Genomic DNA, 21,503 nt, shown 5'->3' with positions numbered 1-21,503 from the left:
GGGAGAAGGAGAGCAACCCCGGCATGTGCCCTGACCAGGAATCCAAACGCCACTTCCTGGTTCATAGGTCCCTGCTCAACTGCTGAGCCACACCAGGCAGGCTGTTGATAATTTTGTATGGCCCACGAATGATGTCATAAATATCCAAATGACCTTCGGCAGAAAAAAGGTTCCCCACCCCTGTCTTAGGAGCTGGTAAATGGAAATCCACTCCTTTTAGGATGAACCCCGGAGACTTTGAAGCCCACTTCAGTTAGGTTCCCTCACACCTTGGGTAACCTCACAACCTACCATTGAGTCTTCCCACCCAAGGAAATCATGTCTTTCCATCCTTAGTCAGAAAGTCATCCCCTTAGAGTTGAGTACCCTTGTCCTCCCCGTTCAGGAGGGCACCATCCTATAAGGGGAAAACAGCAGATCTCATCTCCACCCACAATGGATCTTTCATATTGCAAGAAGTTTGTACTTCGCGGTCTCTGGGCCTCAGTTTCCTCATCTGTAAAATAGGACTAATCGTACTCACTTCACAAGACTATAAAAATTGAGTTAATACATGCAACGTGCTTAGTTAAGTACACAATAGTTTATGTTTTGAGATGCCTTCACACGTAAAACCCCACCTTAGTTAGTTAGTGGGCACGCTCACACTCCAAGCCTCTGCTCCGAAGTAAATTCCCTCCGGCCTTTCTCACTCTAGCTGTGTACCCTTGGGGGTCCCCACGTTGGTTAGCCCCAATACCAGCGACCTCGCACACAGGGCTTCCGTGAGCTCTAATGGCCACTCCCACAGTGCAGTGACCACCCCCCCAACACACACACACACACACACGGTCAGTGTCACACACACACACATACACACACACACACGGCCAGTGTCTCTCTCACACACATACACACACACACACACACACACACACGGTCAGTGTCACACACACACACACACACACACACACGGCCAGTGTCACTCACACACACAGCCAGTGTCTCTCTCTCTCTCTCTCACACACACACACACACACACACACACACACACACACGGCCAGTGTCTCTCTCTCTCACACACACACACACACGGCCAGTGTCTCTCTCTCTCTCACACACACACACACACACACACGGCCAGTGTCACTCACACACACACACACACACACACACACACACGGCCAGTGTCACACACACACACACACACACACACACACACACACACACACGGTCAGTGTCACACACACACACACACACACGGCCAGTGTCACACACACACACACACACACACACACACACACACACGGCCAGTGTCACACACACACACACACACACACACACACACGGCCAGTGTCACATCCTGGGCATGTCTCAGATAAGAGCCGTGTCCCACGTAGCCTAGGGGTCTCCCACGCGAGGGTAGGCCACACCGGAATCTGGCCACTCCACTCCCACCAACACCCCACATGCCTCCCTCCGGAAAAGTCACCAAGTGGGTACACAGCCTTCCCGTGGCCTCTGACACGGGTGAGCCTCGCCCATCCTCGCTGGGTGGAGTGGGGTGCAGACCCAGCGACCCCAACCCCTCACCAAGTGTAGCAGCCCCGCTGTGCCTCCAGCAGGAAGGGCACGCGGCTGGACTCGCGGCTGAAGGGCAGCAGCACCTGCGGCACCTTCAGCTTGTTGGCCAGGGCCCCAGACAACACCAGCAGCAGCAGCAGCAGCAGGAGGCGGTGTTGGGGCGAACGGGAAGCCAGGATCGGGCCTGTGGGCCCTGGTGCTCCGGAGCCGGTCATGGCGCCTGTGGACTCAGGTTCCCTCACCTCGGCAGTCCGGCCCCACCAGCCAATCCTCGCGCAGAATGCCAGCGGGAGGCGGGGCCGCCTGGCTCGGAATTGTGGGGACACCTTTATTCAACGCTCCAGCAAACCAACATTATGGAAACTTTAGGCACAAATCCAGTTGCCCACTTAAATATTGCAGGGCAGATCTTGTTAATAAATAAAAATCAAAAAGTCAAAAAACTTTCTCCCAGTTTAATTCTATTGCCTACCTTGTTATTTGGCCCCTAACCCCACCCCACCTCCAACTTTTTTAAAAATATATTTTATTGATTTTTTACAGAGAGGAAGGGAGAGGGAGAGAGAGAAACATCAATGAGAGAGAAACATTGATCAGCTGCCTCCTGCACACCCCCTACTGGGGATGTGCCCACAACCAAGGTACATGCCCTTGACCGGAATAGAACCCGGGACCCTTCAGTCCACAGGCCGACGCTCTATCCACTGAGCCAAACCGGTCAGGGACCTCCAACTTTTTTGGGGGGAAGGGCAGTAATTTTTTTGGGGGGAGGGCAGTAATTTCTATGCATTAATCCGTGCCTATTAATGGAAAAATTTCCAGTCTTAAGTATAAACAGCTAGAGCTGTTCGTTGTCAAGGGAGCTGTGTCATTTTTACTAGTATGTCGGCTTCATGTCCGGCCTCATGGCCAGGGTGCAGGGAATGCCAGGCACTGGTGTGTCAAAGGCAACTTTGAAAGCTATCCACTCACACAACCAGGGATCCTCAAACTACGGCCCGTGCCCGCGGCCCGCCGAGGACATTTATCCGGCCCGCCGGGTGCCGCTGCCTGTCCTGCTTAGCAGCCGACTCCTCCCAGGCCCGCAGTGCGCATAGGAATTTGTTCAGTTTTTTTTTTTAAACTATAGTCCGGCCCTCCAACGGTCTGAGGGACAGTGAACTGGCCCCCCGTTTAAAAAGTTTGAGGCCAAAACCAGTTTGGTTCAGTGGATAGAGCATCGGCCTGAGGACTGAAGGGTCCCGGGTTCGATTCCGGTCAAAGGCATGTACCTTGGTTGCGGGCACATCCCCAGTGGGAGGTGTGCAGGAGGCAGCTGATCAATGTTTCTCTCTCATCGATGTTTCTAGCTCTCTATCCCTCTCCCTTCCTCTCTGTAAAAATATCAATAAAATATTTTTTAAAAAAATAATAAAAAATAAATAAAAAGTTTGAGGACCCCTGCGAGTCTAAGCAAATATTAAGAGCACTTCTTTTAAAAAAAATATATATATTATTGATTTCAGAAAGGGAGAGGGAGAGAAACATCAATGATGAGAATCATTGATTGGCTGCCTTCTGCACGCCCCACACTGGGGATTGAGCCCGAAACCTGGGCATGTGCCCTGACCCACAATAGAACTGTGACCTCCTGGTTCATAGGTCGAGGCTCAACCACTGAGGCACACCAGTTGGGCTAAGAGCACTTCTTGTTAAGGGTTTCAGGTTCCATTCCAGGTTAAGGGCACGTGCAGGAGGCAACCAATCGATATGCCTTTCTCTCACATCAATGTTTCTCTCTCCACCCCCCTTCCACTCTCTCTAAAAAAATCAATGGAGGCCCTGACCGGTTTGGCTCAGTGGATAGAGCATCCGCCTGCGGACTGAAGGGTCCCAGGTTCGATTCCGGTCAAGGGCATGTACCTTGGTTGCAGGCACATCCCCAGTGGGAGGTGTGCAGGAGGCAGCTGATCGATGTTTCTCTCTCATCGATGTTTATAACTCTCTATCCCTCTCCCTTCCTCTCTGTAAAAAAGCAATAAAATATACTTAAAAAAATAAAATAAAAAAATCAATGGAGTGCTCGCTTCGGCAGCACATATACTAAAATTGGAACGATATAGAGATTAGTATGGCCCCTGTGCAAGGATGACACGCAAATTTGTGAAGCATTCCATATTTTTCTCATTTATCCTATATAATAAAAGCCTAATATGGTGTCTGGTCTACTGTTCAACCAATTAAAGCATACTATGCTAATATGCTAAGGCCGCTCAACTGCTCACTATGACGTGCACTAACCACCAGGGGGCAGACAGTCGACCGGTCAACCAGTCCCTATGACGTGCACTGACCACCAGGGGACAGATGCTCCAACCGGTAGGTTAGCTTGCTGCTGGGGTCCGGCCAATCAGGACTGAGTGAGACAGGCCAGACATGCCCTGAAGCTCCCCACGGTCCCTCCCTGGCTGGCCAACCTCCCACCCCGATAGTGCACCAGTGGGGTCCCTCGGCCTGGCCTGCACCCTCTCGCAATCCAGGACCCCTTGGGAGATGTTGGAGAGCCAGTTTAAGCCCGATCCTGCAGGCCAGGCCGAGGGACCCCACTGGTGCACGAATTCGTACACTGGGCCTCTAGTGGATAATAAAGAACATTATAAACTGATGAACAAAAATAGATACAGAGGCAGAGCAGCACTGAACAGACTATCAAACCACAGTGGGGCCCTACCCGGTTTGGCTGGGTGGATAGAGCATTGGCCTGCGGACTGAAGGGTCCCAGGTTCGATTCCGGTCAGGGGCACATGCCCGGGTTGTGGGCTCGATCCCCAGTTAGGTCGTGCAGGAGGCAGCCAATCGATGACTCTCTCTCATTGTTGATGTTTCTATCTCTCTCTCTCTCTGAAATCAATAAAAAAAAAAAAAAAACACAGTGGGAAGGCTGGGGGGGACGTAAGAGATCAACCAAAGGACTTGTATGCATGCATCTAAACATAACCAATGGATGCAAGATAATGGGGGGTAGGGGTAGCCGGGGGAAGGTCAATGGGGAAAAAAAGGAGACATATGTACTACTCTTTATAATACTTCAAGCAATAAAATAAAATTTAAAAAAAATCAATGGAAAAAAATATATTCAGGTGAGGATTAACAACAACAAAAAAGGACTGGCACATGATTTTTTTCAAAATTTCCCTTTACCTGGTAATACATGTTATCTTTGTTTTACCGTTGTTGTATCAGGACATAACAACTAGGAACTCAGAGCTGAGTTTTGAACCCCGTTTTGGTATGCTATGTCCTGTTGCTACCACCTACATTTTTTTTTTTTTATATATTTTATTGATTTTTTACAGAGAGGAAGGGAGAGGGATAGAGAGTCAGAAACATCGATGAGAGAGAAACATCCATCAGCTGCCTCCTGCACACCTCCCACTGGGGATGCGCCCGCAACCAAGGTACACGCCCTTGACCGGAATCGAACCCGGGACACCCCAGTCCGCAGGCCTACGCTCTATCCACTGAGCCAAACCGGCTTCGGCGCTACCACCTACATTTTTAGCCCAAACCTCAGTTCCTGTGGAGAAAGCACACTTGGATTATTAAAAAAAAAAAAAAAAAGTCAAGTAGGTCTGAAGGTTGGAGGGACTGGTTCTTTATTTTAAAAAGATACTTGTTCAATTTTCAGTATCAAAACAGTTGCACTATTGGTTTCTCTTTCTCCCAATTGGCCCCCAAAGGGACCACACCAAAGGAGAGTACATTTTAAGCCATTAAGCTGCAGGATGCGCACCTAACAGACTTCAAGGAAACCTCACTAAAAACGGGCATTAGGTAGGGAAAGAAACTTAAAGATCAGCACACTGCCAGCCCAGACCGTAGCGAGCTCTCACAGCCAGTGTGGCCAGTGTGTCCCAACCTCAAAGAAGCAAAGTTTCAAAATAATACAAAATTTAAAAAGTTTTGTACATAAACTATTCAAGATTTCTCCAGCACTAACTGGTACAAAGCACAATGAGATGGCACTTTTAGAGACAGCAGCTTCAGACCCAGAGGAGGGTAATGAGATGAGTTCCATTTGGCTAAATCAGTGGCAAAAACATAATTTTCTTTCTTTCAAGGAGGCAGGAGAGCAAATAATTGGTCACTTCAACGTAAGGGGCACATGATCCATTTTGAGAACCACTGGGGAAAGGGTAGAGATGGGACTGAATTTGGTCTCTGACAGAGAGGTCTCACCATTTTAATTTGGTCACTTCTGATGAAAAAATTGCCCAAAGATGCCTTAAAAGCTGAAACCTAAACATCACTTTTTTTTGGGGGGAGGGGGAGCTATCTCCTCCTGGAATCACCTTTTCAATTTGGCAGCACTCTGCACAAAGGAGTGACTCCCCACAGAGGAGCCTCTCTCTGGGCTCTATCTGGCTCTCAGTAAGGCAGGCCCATACCTCCTTCCCTCCTCTATGGAGAGGGCAATATGGACTAAGCTGAAAAATTACCTCCTAAAAGTGAGAAAGGGATTAGACTGCTGCTTGAGAACTGTGGAATTATTTGGAATGTTTTACAAATGGTTGCCACATCAACAACAAAAAAGGTAATTACAAAATGTGTACATCACAACATGCTTTTAAAGACACTTTGCATTGTGCTCACATTCCCTTAAATGTTGTTCCCAAAGGTGCTCAGCCTCTAGCCCAATCAAAATCTCTGAGGGGAGGCAGAGACAGTTTGGCGAAAAAGACGCGGGGGTAGGGGGGCAGTGAAAGGAGAAAGCAGCCTTCCAGTTAAAGATCAGCCCTCAGTTTAAAGGTCAGCTTCAAGCAGGCTGGCCTCAGGCGGAGTCAGGGTCAGAGGGAGGAGCAGCGGCAGGGCGGGACTGGGTGGCTCTACATCTCATTCAGGTCAAGCAGAGTCTGGTCCAGCATCCTTTGTGTACAGAGGTGTTCCTCTTTGGTGCATTTCAGTTTATCTAATGGGGGTAAAGGAAGAGACATTAAAAACCAGAAGTAAATTTCAAGGTCTACCCACTCTGAGAATTGCTCCTGTTGCAGGGAAGCTGCAGACTAATAAAGCAGTTGCCTTCTCAGCCACAGAAGCGAGCTATTACATCACTTGGTTTTGCAGGGCCTCTGGCTTGCCTACTGAAGTTGCAGGCGCTGCTGTACTTCTGGGGGAGTTGGGAACCTTATCAGTCATTTCCTCTACTTCCCACCCCCAACCAAGCCTTATAGCTTTCAGTCCCCAAAAGGAGGCAGCCTTAAACATCACCATCAACTCCTTGAGGCTTTGCCCAGAGAACAATGGCTCACTGAGGTTTGACCAGTGAGAATAAGGATGGGTATATTTCTACCACAGAAACATTAGGATCTCAACTTGAAAAGAGTACAGGGAGATTCTCATGAGCTAGAGAGGAAATAATTGGTGGGATAAATAAAAGAACCCCCACAGTTAAGTAAAATACTCTGTAAAGAAAATAAAGCCAAGAATACTATCAAACATACACGTGTAAGCAAAACCTTAAGATTTTTGCAGTGTTTATTCAGAACTAGCTTGTGACACAGTTAGTTAAAATTAAACATAAAACCAGGAAAAAGCAACACGAAAAATGTCAGGAAGAAAACTAGCAGCTGGACATCAAAGAGAATCTAATCTGCCCAGAAAGCAAACCTCTCTGACTGCTCTAGGGAGGTGGGAAAATACTCAAATCTTTAACTCAGGGAAGGTGATGGCGCACAGACCTATTAATATCCCACACCCTTTTCTCTCCCTTCCCTTTTTTTGCATCCAGTCAGAAGGGCCCATCGCTGGGCCTGCAGATAAAAGCAGTTACAACATCTTGTCAAGTCATTCCTTTTATTGTTAGAAAACATCCATGCAAGGGAAAGTATCCTACAGTCAGTGCACAAGAGAAAGAGCAGCAAGTAAAGGTGGAAAGCAGAAAACTCTCCCAAGTTTTCTCACTATAACCTCTCAGGCCCCTCCCTTCATCACCCACAACCTCTTGAAAAGGGATAGAAGAAATGCAGTATTAAACATTCCTACTATACAGGAAGTCAACAATATTCTAACCGCCCCAATTAAAAAGCAATGTGCTTAGGGCAACTTAGTAAATTTTAAAAAGACAATCAGCTTTTTGCTGGGGTCCAGGTCAGTGGTGTGAGCAATAAGCTCGATTTAATGGGCATCAGGGAGCCCTGCCATCAGTCACACAGATCATGCAGCGTTAGCTTCAGCTCATTAGAAAGCAGGCGGTTTCGCTCAAGTTGGCTGTAGAGACGCTCTGCAGCAGCGACAGGAAGGAGAGAAAACAAGAGGAGGGGAGAAGAGGAGGAGAAAGAGAAAAAGGGAAGGTTAGTAGAGTACCAGGTGTAAATCTGAGACTTTCAACTAGCTGGCACACATGACATGCATCTGTAAGGCAGAATGGATGCAAGGACGGTTCAGACGGAGGGCAATAAGAGTCGTCAGTTGATGGAAAGACCAACAGAGGAGTAAAATAAAACACTCAGACCAACAAGTTGGAAGGACAACATTATGAGGGGAAAAAACACATTCATAGTATATATTCCCTGGGTTGAGAAACGGAGACAAGTAAAACAGGGCAGAGAAAGGAATACAGCTCAAGTATAAGAAATACATTTATAATAATGAGGTTTGGAAGGACCAAGTGAACAGTTGAACATTTTTCTGTAAAAGCATTTAATACACCATTATGAATGGTAGATTGGGACAAATATCCCTATACCCACTCAATCCTACACTTTCTAATGCTTCTTGTTGTAGGCACTGGAATAGAACTATCATAATGGCTTATTCAATCAAAATCCAACTTCCCCCTTTTTAAAAACGAAAAAACAAACAAAAAAACCCCAAACCTGTTAAGAGTTAACAGTGTGCTCAGGGCCAGGGAAGTTGAATTACTGGTACAAGCCAATCAAGACTATCCTATTCTAGTTTTTTTTTTCAGATTCACTTGCAGCTAAGGGCGGTCATGTGATCCAGTTCTGACCAATGAGATATAAACCCCATATTTATTTTAGCTGCTGTTTCCTACAACCCAAGCATTCCCGATAAAAGTAGTTAAGTGCTCAAGTCCCTTGGCTTTGTCTGGATTTTCTACTTGGAGCACACCTTAAAGAGGGGGTACGGAGAATCCAAGTCCAGCACAGGGGTAATGGAAATTTGTATCAGCCTCTGAAGTTCATGTAAAGTTTCTTTCTGTTTTACAGTCTGTTTCAAAATTGTCTAAAGATGTCACCATGAGCCCTGGTCCGTGTCGTTCAGTGGTTAGTGTCTGCCTGAGCACCAAAGGGTCTGTCTGGGGTTTGATTCCTGGTCAAGGGCAAGTACCTGGGTTTCGAGTTCGCTCCCCCACCCGCCTCGGACAGGACGGTGCAGGAGGCAACTAGTCGATGTGTCTCTCTCACATCAATGCTTCTGTTTCTTTCTCTACTCCCCACCCCCTGCCCATCCACCATTTCACTCTCTCTGAATAGCAATGGAGAAAAAAATCCTCAGGTGAGGATTAACCAAAATAGACAAAAAAGATGTCAATATGAAAAAGATGTCAATATGAAAAAGATACTTTCATGCTTCCAATAATACTTTCTACTTTATATACACTATCAAAACAAAAAGCACAGCCCTGGACGGGTGGCTCAGTTAGCTGGAGCATCGTCCCACACACCAAAAGGTTTCGTGTTTAATTCTCAGTCAGAGTGCATATGAGAGGCAACAGATCAATGTTTCTCTTTCTCCTTCTCCCTTCCTTTTTTATTTCAGAGAAGGAGAGAAACATAAATGGAGAGAGAGAATCATTGGTTAGCTGCCTCCTGCACACGCCACACGGGGGAATCAAGCCTGCAACCTGGGCATGTGCCCTGACAGGGAATCAAACCCTGATCTCCTGGTTCATAGATCAACTCAGCCACTGAGCCATGCCGGCCGGGCTCTCCCCGTTCCTTTCACTGTTATCTTTTTCTTTGGTATTTTTTATTTCCCCCTTCCTTTTAAAATCAATAAAAACATATCCTCAGGTGAAGATTTAAAAAAAAATAGAAAACAAGCATATATGTATAAGAAGATCCTCGTAGATGGAATATCCCAAAATAACAGCTTTTTAAATTTTTATTTATTTTTTTTAGAGAGAAAGAAGGGAGAGGGAGAAACATTGATGAGAGAGAACCATTTATTGGCTGCCCACTGTACAACCACTGGGGATTGAGCCGGAAACCCAGGCATGTGCCCCTTTTGGGAATCGAACCCGTGACCTCTCAGAGCCACACTATCCAGGACAATAGCTGTATTTTATTATTATTATTGATTTCAGAGAGAAAGGGAGAGGGAGAGACAGAAACATCAATGATGCAAGAAACTCATTGATCAGCTGCCTCCTGCACACCCCACACAGGGGATCAAGCCCGCAACCTAGGCATGTGCCCTTGACCGAAATTGAACCCGGGACCCTTCAAGTTCGTAGGCCGGTGCTCTATCCACTGAGTCAAACCGATTAGGGCAACAATAGCTGTATTTTAAGGGGCGGAAATTAGAATGAACTTTTAAAATTGCACTGCTCTCTAAGCCAATGGTTCTCAATATGAGTAATATTGCCCTTCCTCTCCCCCCAGAGGACAATTTGGAAATGTGTGGAGGCAGGCTTTAATTGTCACAATAACTAGAAGGCCATACAGATATTTACTGGGCAGGGGACAGCAATAAGTAGAATTGTTCTGTACACCCCAGGATTATCCTGGACTAAATAAAAAAAAACCCATTATACTAAACAAAAAAAACTCCATGAGGCCTAGGATTGGACCTGTCACATTCACTGGGAAACCCCTTACACATAGCTTCCATGTGCAGCCTGACTCCCCTATAGCAACCATATCCAAGTTAGTTAGTGTGACTCCCACTGCTGTCTTGGATCGAAGGTGTAAGCAGAATCTTATCCCTTAAAACAGTCTGGTCAATGAGGGTTTTGTTCCATTTAGGGGAAAAATAAATAGAGAAGAGGGAGCATTTTATTGCTTGATTAATTCCCAGAATGCACAGTTCCCTTAGAATTGCATGAGGTCAGAAAGACAAATGTGGTTGTTCTCTCACAAGGAACTTATTTAATAAGTAAAGTTTTTAACTCTGCTATCTCTAGTGACTAAAAATTCAGGATCAGATACCAGCTCATTAAAGTTCTTGGTTCCCTGATAACAGCAAAAGAAAACAAACCAAAAAGGCAACCCAGAGAGTCCATTTGGTCTCACTTCCTTTTAGCCCTGCCTAATTAATTAGAGAACTATCTCATGAATACTGGACATCCTTAGGCTTCATAGTCTGAATTAGGTCAGTTTCATTCAGTAACAGGAAAGGGCTCAGAGTAAAGGGAACCACATCAGCTTTAAAGCCTCAAAGTTCAAGGAACGAGGGAGAACAGATTTTGCTTTTGATATTTTTTACCCCACCCCAATGTTGAGGTTGGGGAGTATTCCAACAATACTACAGGAAAGGAAAAGAAACTGAGATAAGGCTGCCTAAAATAACAGGTGCAAGCCACCCGTCAGGTAACTTGGGGTTTAGCCATGTTTTGTTCATCGTTCCAACAGTGGTAACGAGGAAATAAAGAATACACATTATTAGCCTGTGGTTCTTTCTTAGAAATTAAGAGGAAAAAGTTAAGATGTCAAGCACTTTACTCTGAGATTACCAATGATGCCTGACCCCATTCCAATAAAGATCCAGACTTAAGTATTACAGGATGGTTCCTGCCAGGATACAGAGTATTAACGTAAAGAATGAATTTAACATAACATTTCAAATTTTGCTCAGCTGCCATGGCTTGCTGGTCTCTATCCTTGATCTCACCAGCCATGGACATGGAGAAAGTCAGGAGCTACCAGGATTAACACTTCACTTTTCTCATTCCCATTCTCTCTTCTTTCTTTTCTAAGAAGCCCCTCTGTGCCAAAGTCAACTCCTTCTGCCCAAATACTAAAACATCTAGGATTGTACTATCCAATGCAGTAGCCACTAGCCACATGTGACTGTAAAATTTAGATGGAAAGTAATAGAATTAGAAATTTAGCCCCTCAGTAATATTAGCCATATTTTGAGTGCTCAACAGCCATATGTACTAGTAGCTAGTGTCTACAACACTTTCCACCAATTCACTTCTTTTTCTCTGTGAAATACGGCTCCTCTCCTTGCTCTTAAGGCTCAAAATGTACCCTTCAAATACAGTATTAATGACAACGCCCCATCTCCAGTTAATTTCCTTAACCTGTTGAAGTTGAGAATCATTGCAAATCATCAGCCCTGAACTTCATAAAGTATCAAGGCTACTCATTCTCCTCTATCCCTCTAACCAATTCCATTTGGCTTCCTCATCTATAGATTTTTCTCTTTGCTTAATTCTTCTTTTTACATTTACAATTGTCTTTTAAGGTTCTAAGTCCTTCCATGGCCTAAACTGCTTGTCACCCTATGGATTCCCAAATCAAGCCCCAGGATTGTTTCACCTGCATACTTGACAGTTTTTCAGACTTACAGTCTCTACCTTCCACATGTTCTCCCTACACCTACACCACCACCATTTTCCCACGCTCAGAACCAGTCCCTGGCTTTTCCTCCTCACATTTAGTGGCTAGGCCCTTCACAATACCCATCTTCATGCCATCTCTTCCCCACCATTACTCTAGTCCAGACTAGTATCCCTGAGAAAACTGCAATGAGCTAACCCAGTATTTCCCAAAGTGTAGCACAGTCACTGCTAGTGGAGGTGAGATGTCAAGCACTATGCATTTGTGAATTTAAAAAATTTTTATTATCTGTATTTCTTTAATGTGCAATAGGAAACACAGTGGCACACATCAAACCTTTGATTTCAAGTTAGAATTGTGTAGAGTAAGAATAAAACAAATTTGAAACCAAGAGTAAATTTGAAGAAAACAATGTAGGCAGCAAGTGAATATGGCAAGTCCCCAAGTGGTATGAAATTTGGGAATCATTGTCTTCATGGATCACTTTGATAATCTGCTTCCCTTCCAATATATCCTTAACTGAGCTGCCAAATGAACTCTTCTTATATGCTATGCAGACCACAACACATCCTTGTTGGAAATCTAGAGTGTCATCCCCATTACCTAGAAAATAAAATTAACCCCCGCCCAGCCTGATTTTAGCACACACCTGTCTCTACTGTCTAAATCTACCTTTATAGATATTGTGTTCTTCCCATCTCTATGCCTTTATTCCTTTTCTTCTTTTTGACTGAAATGTTCAATGTCCACTATACCTCAACTAAAGTCTGCTTGTCAAAAATCCAATCTTTGGAACTAATAAAAATGAAGAGTCGAGTTTCAACATGTTTATTAAATACCTATTACATGCCTCCTTTCATCTTTCCTAAACATCCCCTCAGGAATCATTACCTCGGTACCCCAACAGCACTTTATTTGTGGCACTTAGCACACATCGTTTTTGGCAATATATATATATATATTCTCTTTCCGACTAGATTCTGAGCAATCTGGGAATAAGGATGGTGTCTCCATCTTTGATTATTTCTGTCCCCACCTTAATACCCTGTGCATAGAAAATACCAGTGTAGGCTGAATAAATGAATCTGTACCTTAATTTCAAGGGCTATGTGGCAGGAAGAAATGGTACAGACAGAAAAACACACACACACACATACACAAAAACCTAATTCAAGTATCAGGTCAAAGAAAACCTCTCTACCTGCCTGTATCTGTTGAAAAGAAAAGCCGCCCTGGACAGTTTTGCTCAGTGGTTAGGTCATAGGCCTACGCACCAAAGGGTCTCGGGTTCGATTCCCAGTCAAGGGCACATGCCTGAATTGCAGGTTTAATCCCCAGCCCTAGTTGGGGCACCTGTGTAAGGCAACCAATTGATGTGTCTCTCTCACACTGATGTTTTTCTCTTTCTCTCTCTTTCTCTCTTCCTCCCTCTTTTCTACTCTATATACTTTGCTGAGAAACTAAAGCACTAAGTGAGTAACACTTAGGTGCTTAAATAAATATAACCGAATACCACACCATCCAGATCGAATCACCTCTGGTGTGTAAACTGAAATTCCAAAATACTGGTATTTAATTCCATAATGTAAACCAGGAACAATTTTACTAACAGACTTTATCCTATGAATGCATGAAGAAACCATTACCACCCTGTGCACATTATTTGAAATAGGCATGCTTGTGTTAGTTTTTCTGATAATCACTTATCACTTGTCATTTGTCTCATAGGAGGAGGCAAATGGTAATAAGCCTCAAATATGCAAGAAAGATTTCAGGAAGAAAACACGAAACTGTTGAAAATTCTGTCCACCATGTACTTTTCTGTGCCTTGGGATGACCAGTTTTAATGGTAACATACTTGGGTCCACCGACTGTTTTGAGGATGCACCATTTGAACCGCTGGCAAAGGGGTAGAAAATGTGTATTGAGAGGCACTTCAATGGACTCCCGACCTTAAGCAAAGGAGGAGAACCTGAAGAGAGGATGGAACATTCCAGGCGGCATGACTTAAGAACTGCAAGTAAAGGACTTGGATGATCTCATTCAGCTTAAACAGTAAGACTAGAGCTCCACTACTAGTCCACCATTCTGATAGACTCAGGTCAGGAGAGTTTAAATGTCAAGAAAAAATAGACACACACAAAAGTGGCTTTGATTATATAAGTCAGAGGAGGGAGAGCCTACGATAGCTGTTCCCCACATCACACCCCAAGGCTCTTTCTCAGGGGCAGCAGCAGCTCTGTCAATGACACAAATGCAGGCTGGCACGAGGCTTCCAGCAGCTTAACTTTAATTTGGGGTGGGGATGGAAGAGAACACGTAAGTTGCTTTGTGGCCCCCGCCCATCCTAATGCCTTGGGGACCAGTCAGGCTGATCCAAATGGAATCCAGAGTGAGAGTGGGGCGTTGGGTTTCCCGAGGAAAGGGGGCAGATCCAGAACAGAGCAGAAACGGTGGCAATTTATCTGTATGAAAAAGTAAGGAGACTCTAGGTGAGAAGGACTAGCGTCAATCTACACAACAAGGTGGGAGAAAGGGAGCAGAGAAAAAGGAACAGGTGGCAGTAGGAATGATAAAAGAGAGCCAGACACTATAGCCTGAGTCATTTGGCTTCTTTTCAGGGTTAGTGGGAAAGATACCAAGAGGCAGATTAGCATCAGGACCAGGGATCCACAGCAAACAGGTGAAGTCCCCAATAACTCTTTTGGTGCTTTTTACTAGCAGGCTCGCTCTGGGACTAAAATTTGGGAATCAAATTCAATTTGTAGGTAAACTTGATTATTTCCAATTATGAGTATTTCCCCAGAATTTTATCAGGGCCCAAACGAAATACACCCAGGAGGTCTGAGTTTTGTTATGTATTAGAACCCCAGTCACTGGTTCTCTGGGCCCCATTTCCTTAGTCATATGATGACATGATTCTACCTTCAGCAGTATCCCTGCTGAGAAAACTAAATTTGAGGAATAGAAAAACCATAGTGTTATAATGGGCTGTGAATAAAAATTACCTATAGATCAGGGTTCTACCACTGATCCAAGATTAAATGCCTCCCCAGCTTTTGCCAACAAGTAACCAGCACCAATGTTTTAGAGGTAAGGGTGGAGATTCTAGTGTCCAGAGGATAAAACCAAAGCATACTATGCACAGTCTATACCCCCCGCTCACCCACAAGCCAAGGTCCCAGCCCCATCTGCTGTCAGATAGTTACATAGAGGTCATGTCATTGAGGGCGTGGTCCAGCTCCTCGCTAATGGCCTTGTACTTCAGTTTCTGGGCATAGAGCTCATCTGGACAGGCACAGGAACCACAGGGAGGAACGAGGGGGACAGAGTGAAAGGTATCAAAAGCAGATGAAGAGAGGGAATCATTAGAAACTAGGGAAAATGTCACTGTGGGTCTAATACCACAGTTAAGGGCACCATGACTGGCCATTTTCAGATCCACTGTCCCCCAGGACAAACTGGACTTCTTGACACCTCTGACTGACTGCGGGTTAAGAAGGTGGGCACGGTCATGACTAGAAATTCCTATTACCAAACGCACAAGAGGTTCCCACTGCCATCCAGTTAAACCAATTTCTAGCAGGGACAGTGCTTAATTTAACAAAAATGAAAAAGAGAGAAGTACATTAATATCAGACACTTTCCTAGCTGCCAAGGGTAACCAGTATGCTTGGCCCCTTTGCTCTACAGGTAGCCTGCTCAGACTCTCCAAAGAATACCCTGCTGCCCAGAGTACACCAAAGGAGCAGTTTCAGAGTTCTCAGAGTACATTTACCCTTGTTAGGGTGGACATGTTGCCAAATCGTGGGGACAGAAGTATTCAGAAAGCCCATGGTACCGGTCAGCTCTGAGACAGCTGCGTCTCTTGCAAAGGTCCCCCACAACCTAAGTGGTGAACAGATTGCCAAAAGTAGCCATGGAGTGACACATGTTCTCATTGCCTTCTCAAAGTATGGCTACCATTTTGATCCAGAACCTAAAACTAAAGATTTAAGACTACTAAATTGGTGATAAATGCTGCCATTATCAGTCTCCAAGGGAAGGATGCAAATTCCAAATATCAGGTAAAGTCTTACTAAAGGAAAAGATTCAATGTAGACAGTCAATTCTATTCTAGGTTTGACCCACTTCAGCTAGTTGTGGCAGGGCACGGGATGCATGCCAAGTCACCACCAACTCCCTTTGGTCTCCAGGGAAAGGGGATAATGGTCAATGGGCAAGGTCTTCCTCTATATTCCAGTATTTTAATTCCTCTCCCAGGCTCCCTACCTTCCAAATCATCAATTGTCTTTTCCAGCTTGGCTACCGATCTCTCAGCAAACTCAGCACGGGTCTCTGCCTAGGGAAAATAAAAAACGGTTGGAATCAGAGAAGAACAAGACAAATAAGAGAAGAATCTCTATTATCTTCACCTTCTATTTCTACTAGAGGCCCGGTGCACGAAATTCATGCATGGGGGGGGGGGGGGCGGGGGTTGTCCCTCAGCCCAGCCTGCACCCTCTCCAATCTGGGACCCCTTGAGGGATGTCCGACTGCCCGTTTAGGCCCGATCCCGGTGGATTTGGGCCTAAACGGGCAGTCGGACATCCCTCTCACAATCCAGGACTGCTGGCTCCCAACTGCTCGCCTGCCAGCCTGATCACCCCTAACCACCCCCCTGCCAGCCTGATTGATGCCTAACTGCTCCCCTGCCAGCCTGTTTTCCCCTAACTGCCCTCCCCTGCAGGCCTGGTCCCTCCCAACTGCCCTCCCCTGCTGGCCATTTTGTGTCCACATGGGGGCAGGACCTTTGACCACATGGGGGCAGCCATCTTGTGTGTTGGAATGATGGTCAATCTGCATATTACTCTTTTATTAGATAGAGGTCTGGTGCATGGGTGGGGGCCAACTGGTTTGCCCTGAGGGGTGTCCTGGATCAGGGTGGGGGTTCCCTTGGGGCGTGGGGCGGCCTGGGCGAGGGGCCTGTGGTGGTTTGCAGGCCGGCCATGCCCCCTGGCGACCCAAGCAGAGGCCCTGGTATCTGGGGTTTATTTATCTTCTATAATTTAAACTTTGTAGCCTGGAGCAGAGCCAAGCCTTCTGCTCGCTCCATGGCAGCAGCCATTTCTGTTGGGATTTATGTATCTTCTATAATTGAAACTTTGTAGCCTTAAGCGAGGCCTGGGCCGGCCAGTGTGTGCGGAAAGCTTGGCTTCCTCCATCGCCGGGGGCAACCCTAGCCTCCTGCTCTTTCCAGCTCTGTGGCTGCTGCCATTTCTGTTTGGATTTATGTATCTTCTATCATTTAAACTTTGTAGCCTTGAGTGGAGGCCTAGGCCGGCAAGGGCAGGCGGAAAGCTTGGCTTCCTCCATTGCCGGGGAAACCCAAGCCTCCCTCCTGCTCTCTGTGGCCGTAGCCATCTTGGCTGGGTTTATTTGCATATTCGCTCCTGATTGGCTGGTGGGTGTAGCGGAGTGATGGTTAATTTGCATATTACTCTTTTATTAGATAGGATACCTTTCAGAACCAAAGCCAGCCAGTCTACATTATGCCTTATATACAAGTACCTCTAAATGTTTGGGCCCTTCCCCTTGGCTCACCTCCTTGAGTTTATCAGTAAGAATCTTTATCTCTTCCTCATATTTGTCTTCTTTTTGAGAGTACTATAAGAGAAATAAAATAAAATTTTCAGAGTAGAAATTATTCACACAGACAATACACCACCACCCCCAGCCCCACATTTACTCTTACACTGAATATCTTCTTGGATATACTGTGCTGAATGGTTGGTCCATAACAAAGAGCAAGGCCCATTTCTGGACAGTAAGTCCTTAAAATCCACAAATCAATGTCCTAAGGGTCATGATACCCTTATTTTTTAAAGGGACCTAACTTCTGATCTTATTCAGATCAACCCAGGGGATTACTTTTCCTTCCTCCTACTTAATGAGTAAGTATAGTGACACCCAAGGCCAGACGGCTAAAACAGTGCCACATGATGATAAAGACAAGTCTTCTGTTTTGATTGCTTAGTAGGTCTCAACCTGATACCATCTGTTGCTCCCATCTTTCTGCTAGGAAACCTATTAGGACCCATGATCATTGTCATTCAGCACATCCATATCAAGCTGAGAACATGACCCCAGGCACCTGAGACCATGAAGTTATTTTCACTAAAGCTGTCAAAGTACACAAGAATTAGTATTAAACCTAGAATCCAGACAGAGGGTGGGTAGGTAAGAAGAGGATACTTCTCACTGGATTATATAAGGAATGAGTTTCTGCAGTCTCTCATTAAGGGTAGGGCTGGGCCCAGGCCCCCAAAGCCTGTTACTTTCACAAACCAGCCCCTACCTTCTCCGCCTGAGCCTCAAGAGACTTGAGGTTGTTGGTGACATTCTTCAGCTCCTCCTCCAGCTCAGAACACTTACTGTGAATATTTTACATACCGCAGGAGAAGACAGGGGAAGAAGAAAAGAATAAAAAAAAGGGAGAGAGACACACAGACATGAATTGAACCTATAGGTAGAGATTTGGAAGGCATAACAGGGAAAAGAGAAGGTCCCAGGTAATCTGAGCAAGCAACAACCCTCCTCCCTCTATCAAAGACCATGTCAGGAGTTAGACTCCCATGGGCTAGGACTCAGAATGTTTAGATACCAACGAAGAAAACACTTGAGAGAATTCACTACTGGGAACAATTCATAACTGCTACCTGGGGTGAGGTGGGAACAGATGTCCAACCCAATAGTCCCCCACATCACCCAAGGGAAGGAGAGACCCTGTGGAGGCAGTGAAGCAACTGGGAAAGAAAAGATGAAATATGCCAAGAAGTGGAAAAGGATGGAGCATTCCATGAAGAGATGAGAAAGCACTCAACAAACCAACCAGTGGAGGGAAGGCAGCTGCAAAACAAAAACAAAACCACACCATACATATAACCTCTCGGTAGGTTTAATGGTTAGTACCTTTTCTTCAGCAGCACTCAGACACTTCAGGTTCTGGTCCATCAGTCTGATCTGCTCATCCATCTCTCGGCAACGGCTGTTAGTGATAGTCACGGGGATCGCACAAGCCAGGTTGTGGGGAGGGAGAAAGGTCAAGAGGGAACACAGCAAGAAAACAAGCAGCAAAATGGAAAAAAAAACTTTTCAAAAAATGGGAAGAAAACACCACCATGGTCATGATATGTCATGTATGGGGAGAGGGGAATGCCAGGGAAGCACAAATATATATATGCACCAGCACTAACTTTGTTATGCAAGGCCCAGAGGTGCCAACAGGAAAGCTGTTCATGCCTGCCCTTGCCCTAAAGTTCCCCAGCCAATTGGCAAAGTGGTTAAAACAGAGGTAGACCTTAAGGCAGTAGAGCCACTTCAATGCCTCAAGGAGAAACAGACCAGGTTAAAGAACCCAGTAGGGCCTTCCAGTTAATGGTTCCCCATATATTAGTCTTTATTTTCCCTCAAAAAGAAAGCCTCAATCTGTCACCTGTCACTAGTAAGAAAGAGAATAAGAAAGCCCAAGGCCATTCATAGGGCCTAAAAAAGCACTAGAGAAAATGCCTTCCCTAGGCCCTGTTTAACAAGGTTAAGGAATGCTAGCTTACTCACACTGCCCAAGCCAAAGGGGAAGGGATAGAATGGAGGGCAAAGATTTGGGGAGGAAGACACTCACGACTCTGCCAGCTCAGCCCGTTCCTCTGTGCGTTCCAAGTCTCCCTCAATAATCACCAACTTACGAGCCACCTATAGGAAAAGACCGAGGTAAGCTCAGCAAAGCAAAGGAGGAGCTATTTCCCTCTACGGGTTCTTTTGAGAACCCCAATGTCACCCACAGAGGGACAAACTAGCAGTGCCTTACCTCTTCATACTTTCTATCTGCCTCTTCTGCAATGTGCTTAGCTTCTTTGAGTTGGATTTCCTGGAGTTCCATCTTTTCTTCATCTTTTAAAGCTCGGTTTTCAATAACCTTCATACCTCTGTCAGAAACAATAAGGACAAATGTGGCATTGACACTCTCAGGAATCTGTCATCAGCTACACCCCAAGGGATCCAGAAGTGCAGGTATAAAAGATCATTCCTTTCTGCTTGCCACTCAAAGAGAATTCCCATGGTCCCCCGCCCACCTTAGTTCATTTTGTTTTAAACCTTTGTAAAAATAATACACACTTATTAAGAAATTAAGTATTTAAGTGTATAGTCTATGGGCATAAAGCAAAAAGTCTCTCTCCTTCTAGTCCTGCTCATCAGAGGTAGTAACTTACTTCCTAATCCTTCCAGAAATGTATTCCACAGATAAAAATGCAGACAGTCTCATCCCTACTTCCCCATACCTAAGGGAATCATATACTACACTGTTCTGCAACTTGTCTTCCTCACTTTCTATAATTTGGACACTATACTGTAGTAGTATACACACAGCTGGCTGTCTTGCTCATTTTCATAGCCACCCTGTGTTACTGGACTCCCAGTAGGGCATATTCAGTTCTGAAAGCCTCAGTTTGATCCCATGCAAGTCATCACATAGTTCACATATGGCAAGGAGCCAATTGGCTGTGTTCAACAAAAATGACTTGTGATTTGGTTTAATGACTACGGCTCTCAACTCATGAAAATTATCAGAGGAACTTTAAAAACATCAATGCCTAGGCCACTCTCGCAATGGATTCTAATTGAACTGGGGTAGGACCCAGGCATTCTGATATTTTAGAACTCCTTGATGATCCCCACCCCTCACTCCCATGATTCTAACAGTGCAGCCAGGGTCGAGAGAGTTTTTTAAGACACTGATTGCTGAGCTCTACTTCCAGAGTTTCTGATTCATAGATCAGAGGTAGGTGCCAGCTGAGAATTGGAATTTCTACCAATTTCCCAGATGCTGCTGGTCTGGAATCTCACTTTGGGAACCACTACTTTAGAGGAACTAACCAAGTAAGTTTATGATTCAGTAAGTGGAAGTCATCCTGGTGACCCCATTTAAGGATCAATTTATAAAGAAACCAATTACTAAAGGGTTACAGGTACAGGGTTCAGGTAACCCTAACTGTCTTCAAGTGGGGAGACTATGCAGAAAAGAAGGAATGAGGATCCTGTAAGACAGCTAGCTGTTTTTAAAAACAGGTCTATAAGGAAATCTTGATCAGAGCCATTATGAATTTCTTCGGAAATGCACGCTTCAAGAGGCCCCTCTACACACCTCTCGCTCTCATCTGCAGCTTTCTCAGCTTCCTCCAGCTTTTGCAGAGCAGTGGCCAGGCGCTCCTGAGCACGGTCCAGCTCCTCTTCAACCAGCTGGATCCTACGGTTCAAGGAGGCCACCTCAGCCTCAGCCTGCGTTTCAGTAAAATAATGGAAAAAGGAAGCAGAGGCATGGTGAAAAGGAATAAAACCATGACAGTAAGACTGGGGCTGACTACCATGAAAGAACCTAAGAGTCTAGCAGGGTAG

General features: G+C 45.4%; 1 protein-coding gene across 16 annotated transcripts in view; it reads right to left on the bottom strand.

Moving 5' to 3' along the window:
• Positions 1-4,894: 4,894 nt before the first annotated feature.
• Positions 4,895-21,503, bottom strand: part of TPM3 (tropomyosin 3) — a gene marked incomplete at its 5' end in the record, with an annotated part of 31,389 nt that continues 14,780 nt past the window's right edge. For 2 of the 16 annotated variants that reach the window (XM_080648696.1, XM_080648689.1), the window contains 7 exons: positions 4,895-6,511; positions 16,344-16,413; positions 17,655-17,717; positions 18,409-18,484; positions 19,732-19,802; positions 19,918-20,035; positions 21,253-21,386. In XM_080648696.1, the coding sequence (XP_080504822.1) occupies positions 6,429-6,511; positions 16,344-16,413; positions 17,655-17,717; positions 18,409-18,484; positions 19,732-19,802; positions 19,918-20,035; positions 21,253-21,386 (615 nt within the window). In that variant the 3' untranslated portion in view covers positions 4,895-6,428. Of the gene's footprint in view, positions 7,823-13,875; positions 14,537-15,280; positions 15,360-16,343; positions 16,414-17,654; positions 17,718-18,408; positions 18,485-19,022; positions 19,099-19,731; positions 19,803-19,917; positions 20,036-21,252; positions 21,387-21,503 lie in introns of those variants that run through there. The other 14 variants (XM_080648697.1, XM_080648691.1, XM_080648701.1 and 11 more) reach the window with 12 other exon arrangements.

Source organism: Plecotus auritus (genome assembly GCF_963455305.1).
Source record: "Plecotus auritus genome assembly, chromosome: 12".
In the NCBI taxonomy this organism is placed as follows: domain Eukaryota; kingdom Metazoa; phylum Chordata; class Mammalia; order Chiroptera; family Vespertilionidae; genus Plecotus; species Plecotus auritus.
Note: the sequence above shows the minus strand (reverse complement) of the source record. Positions and strands in the feature narration are given on the sequence as shown.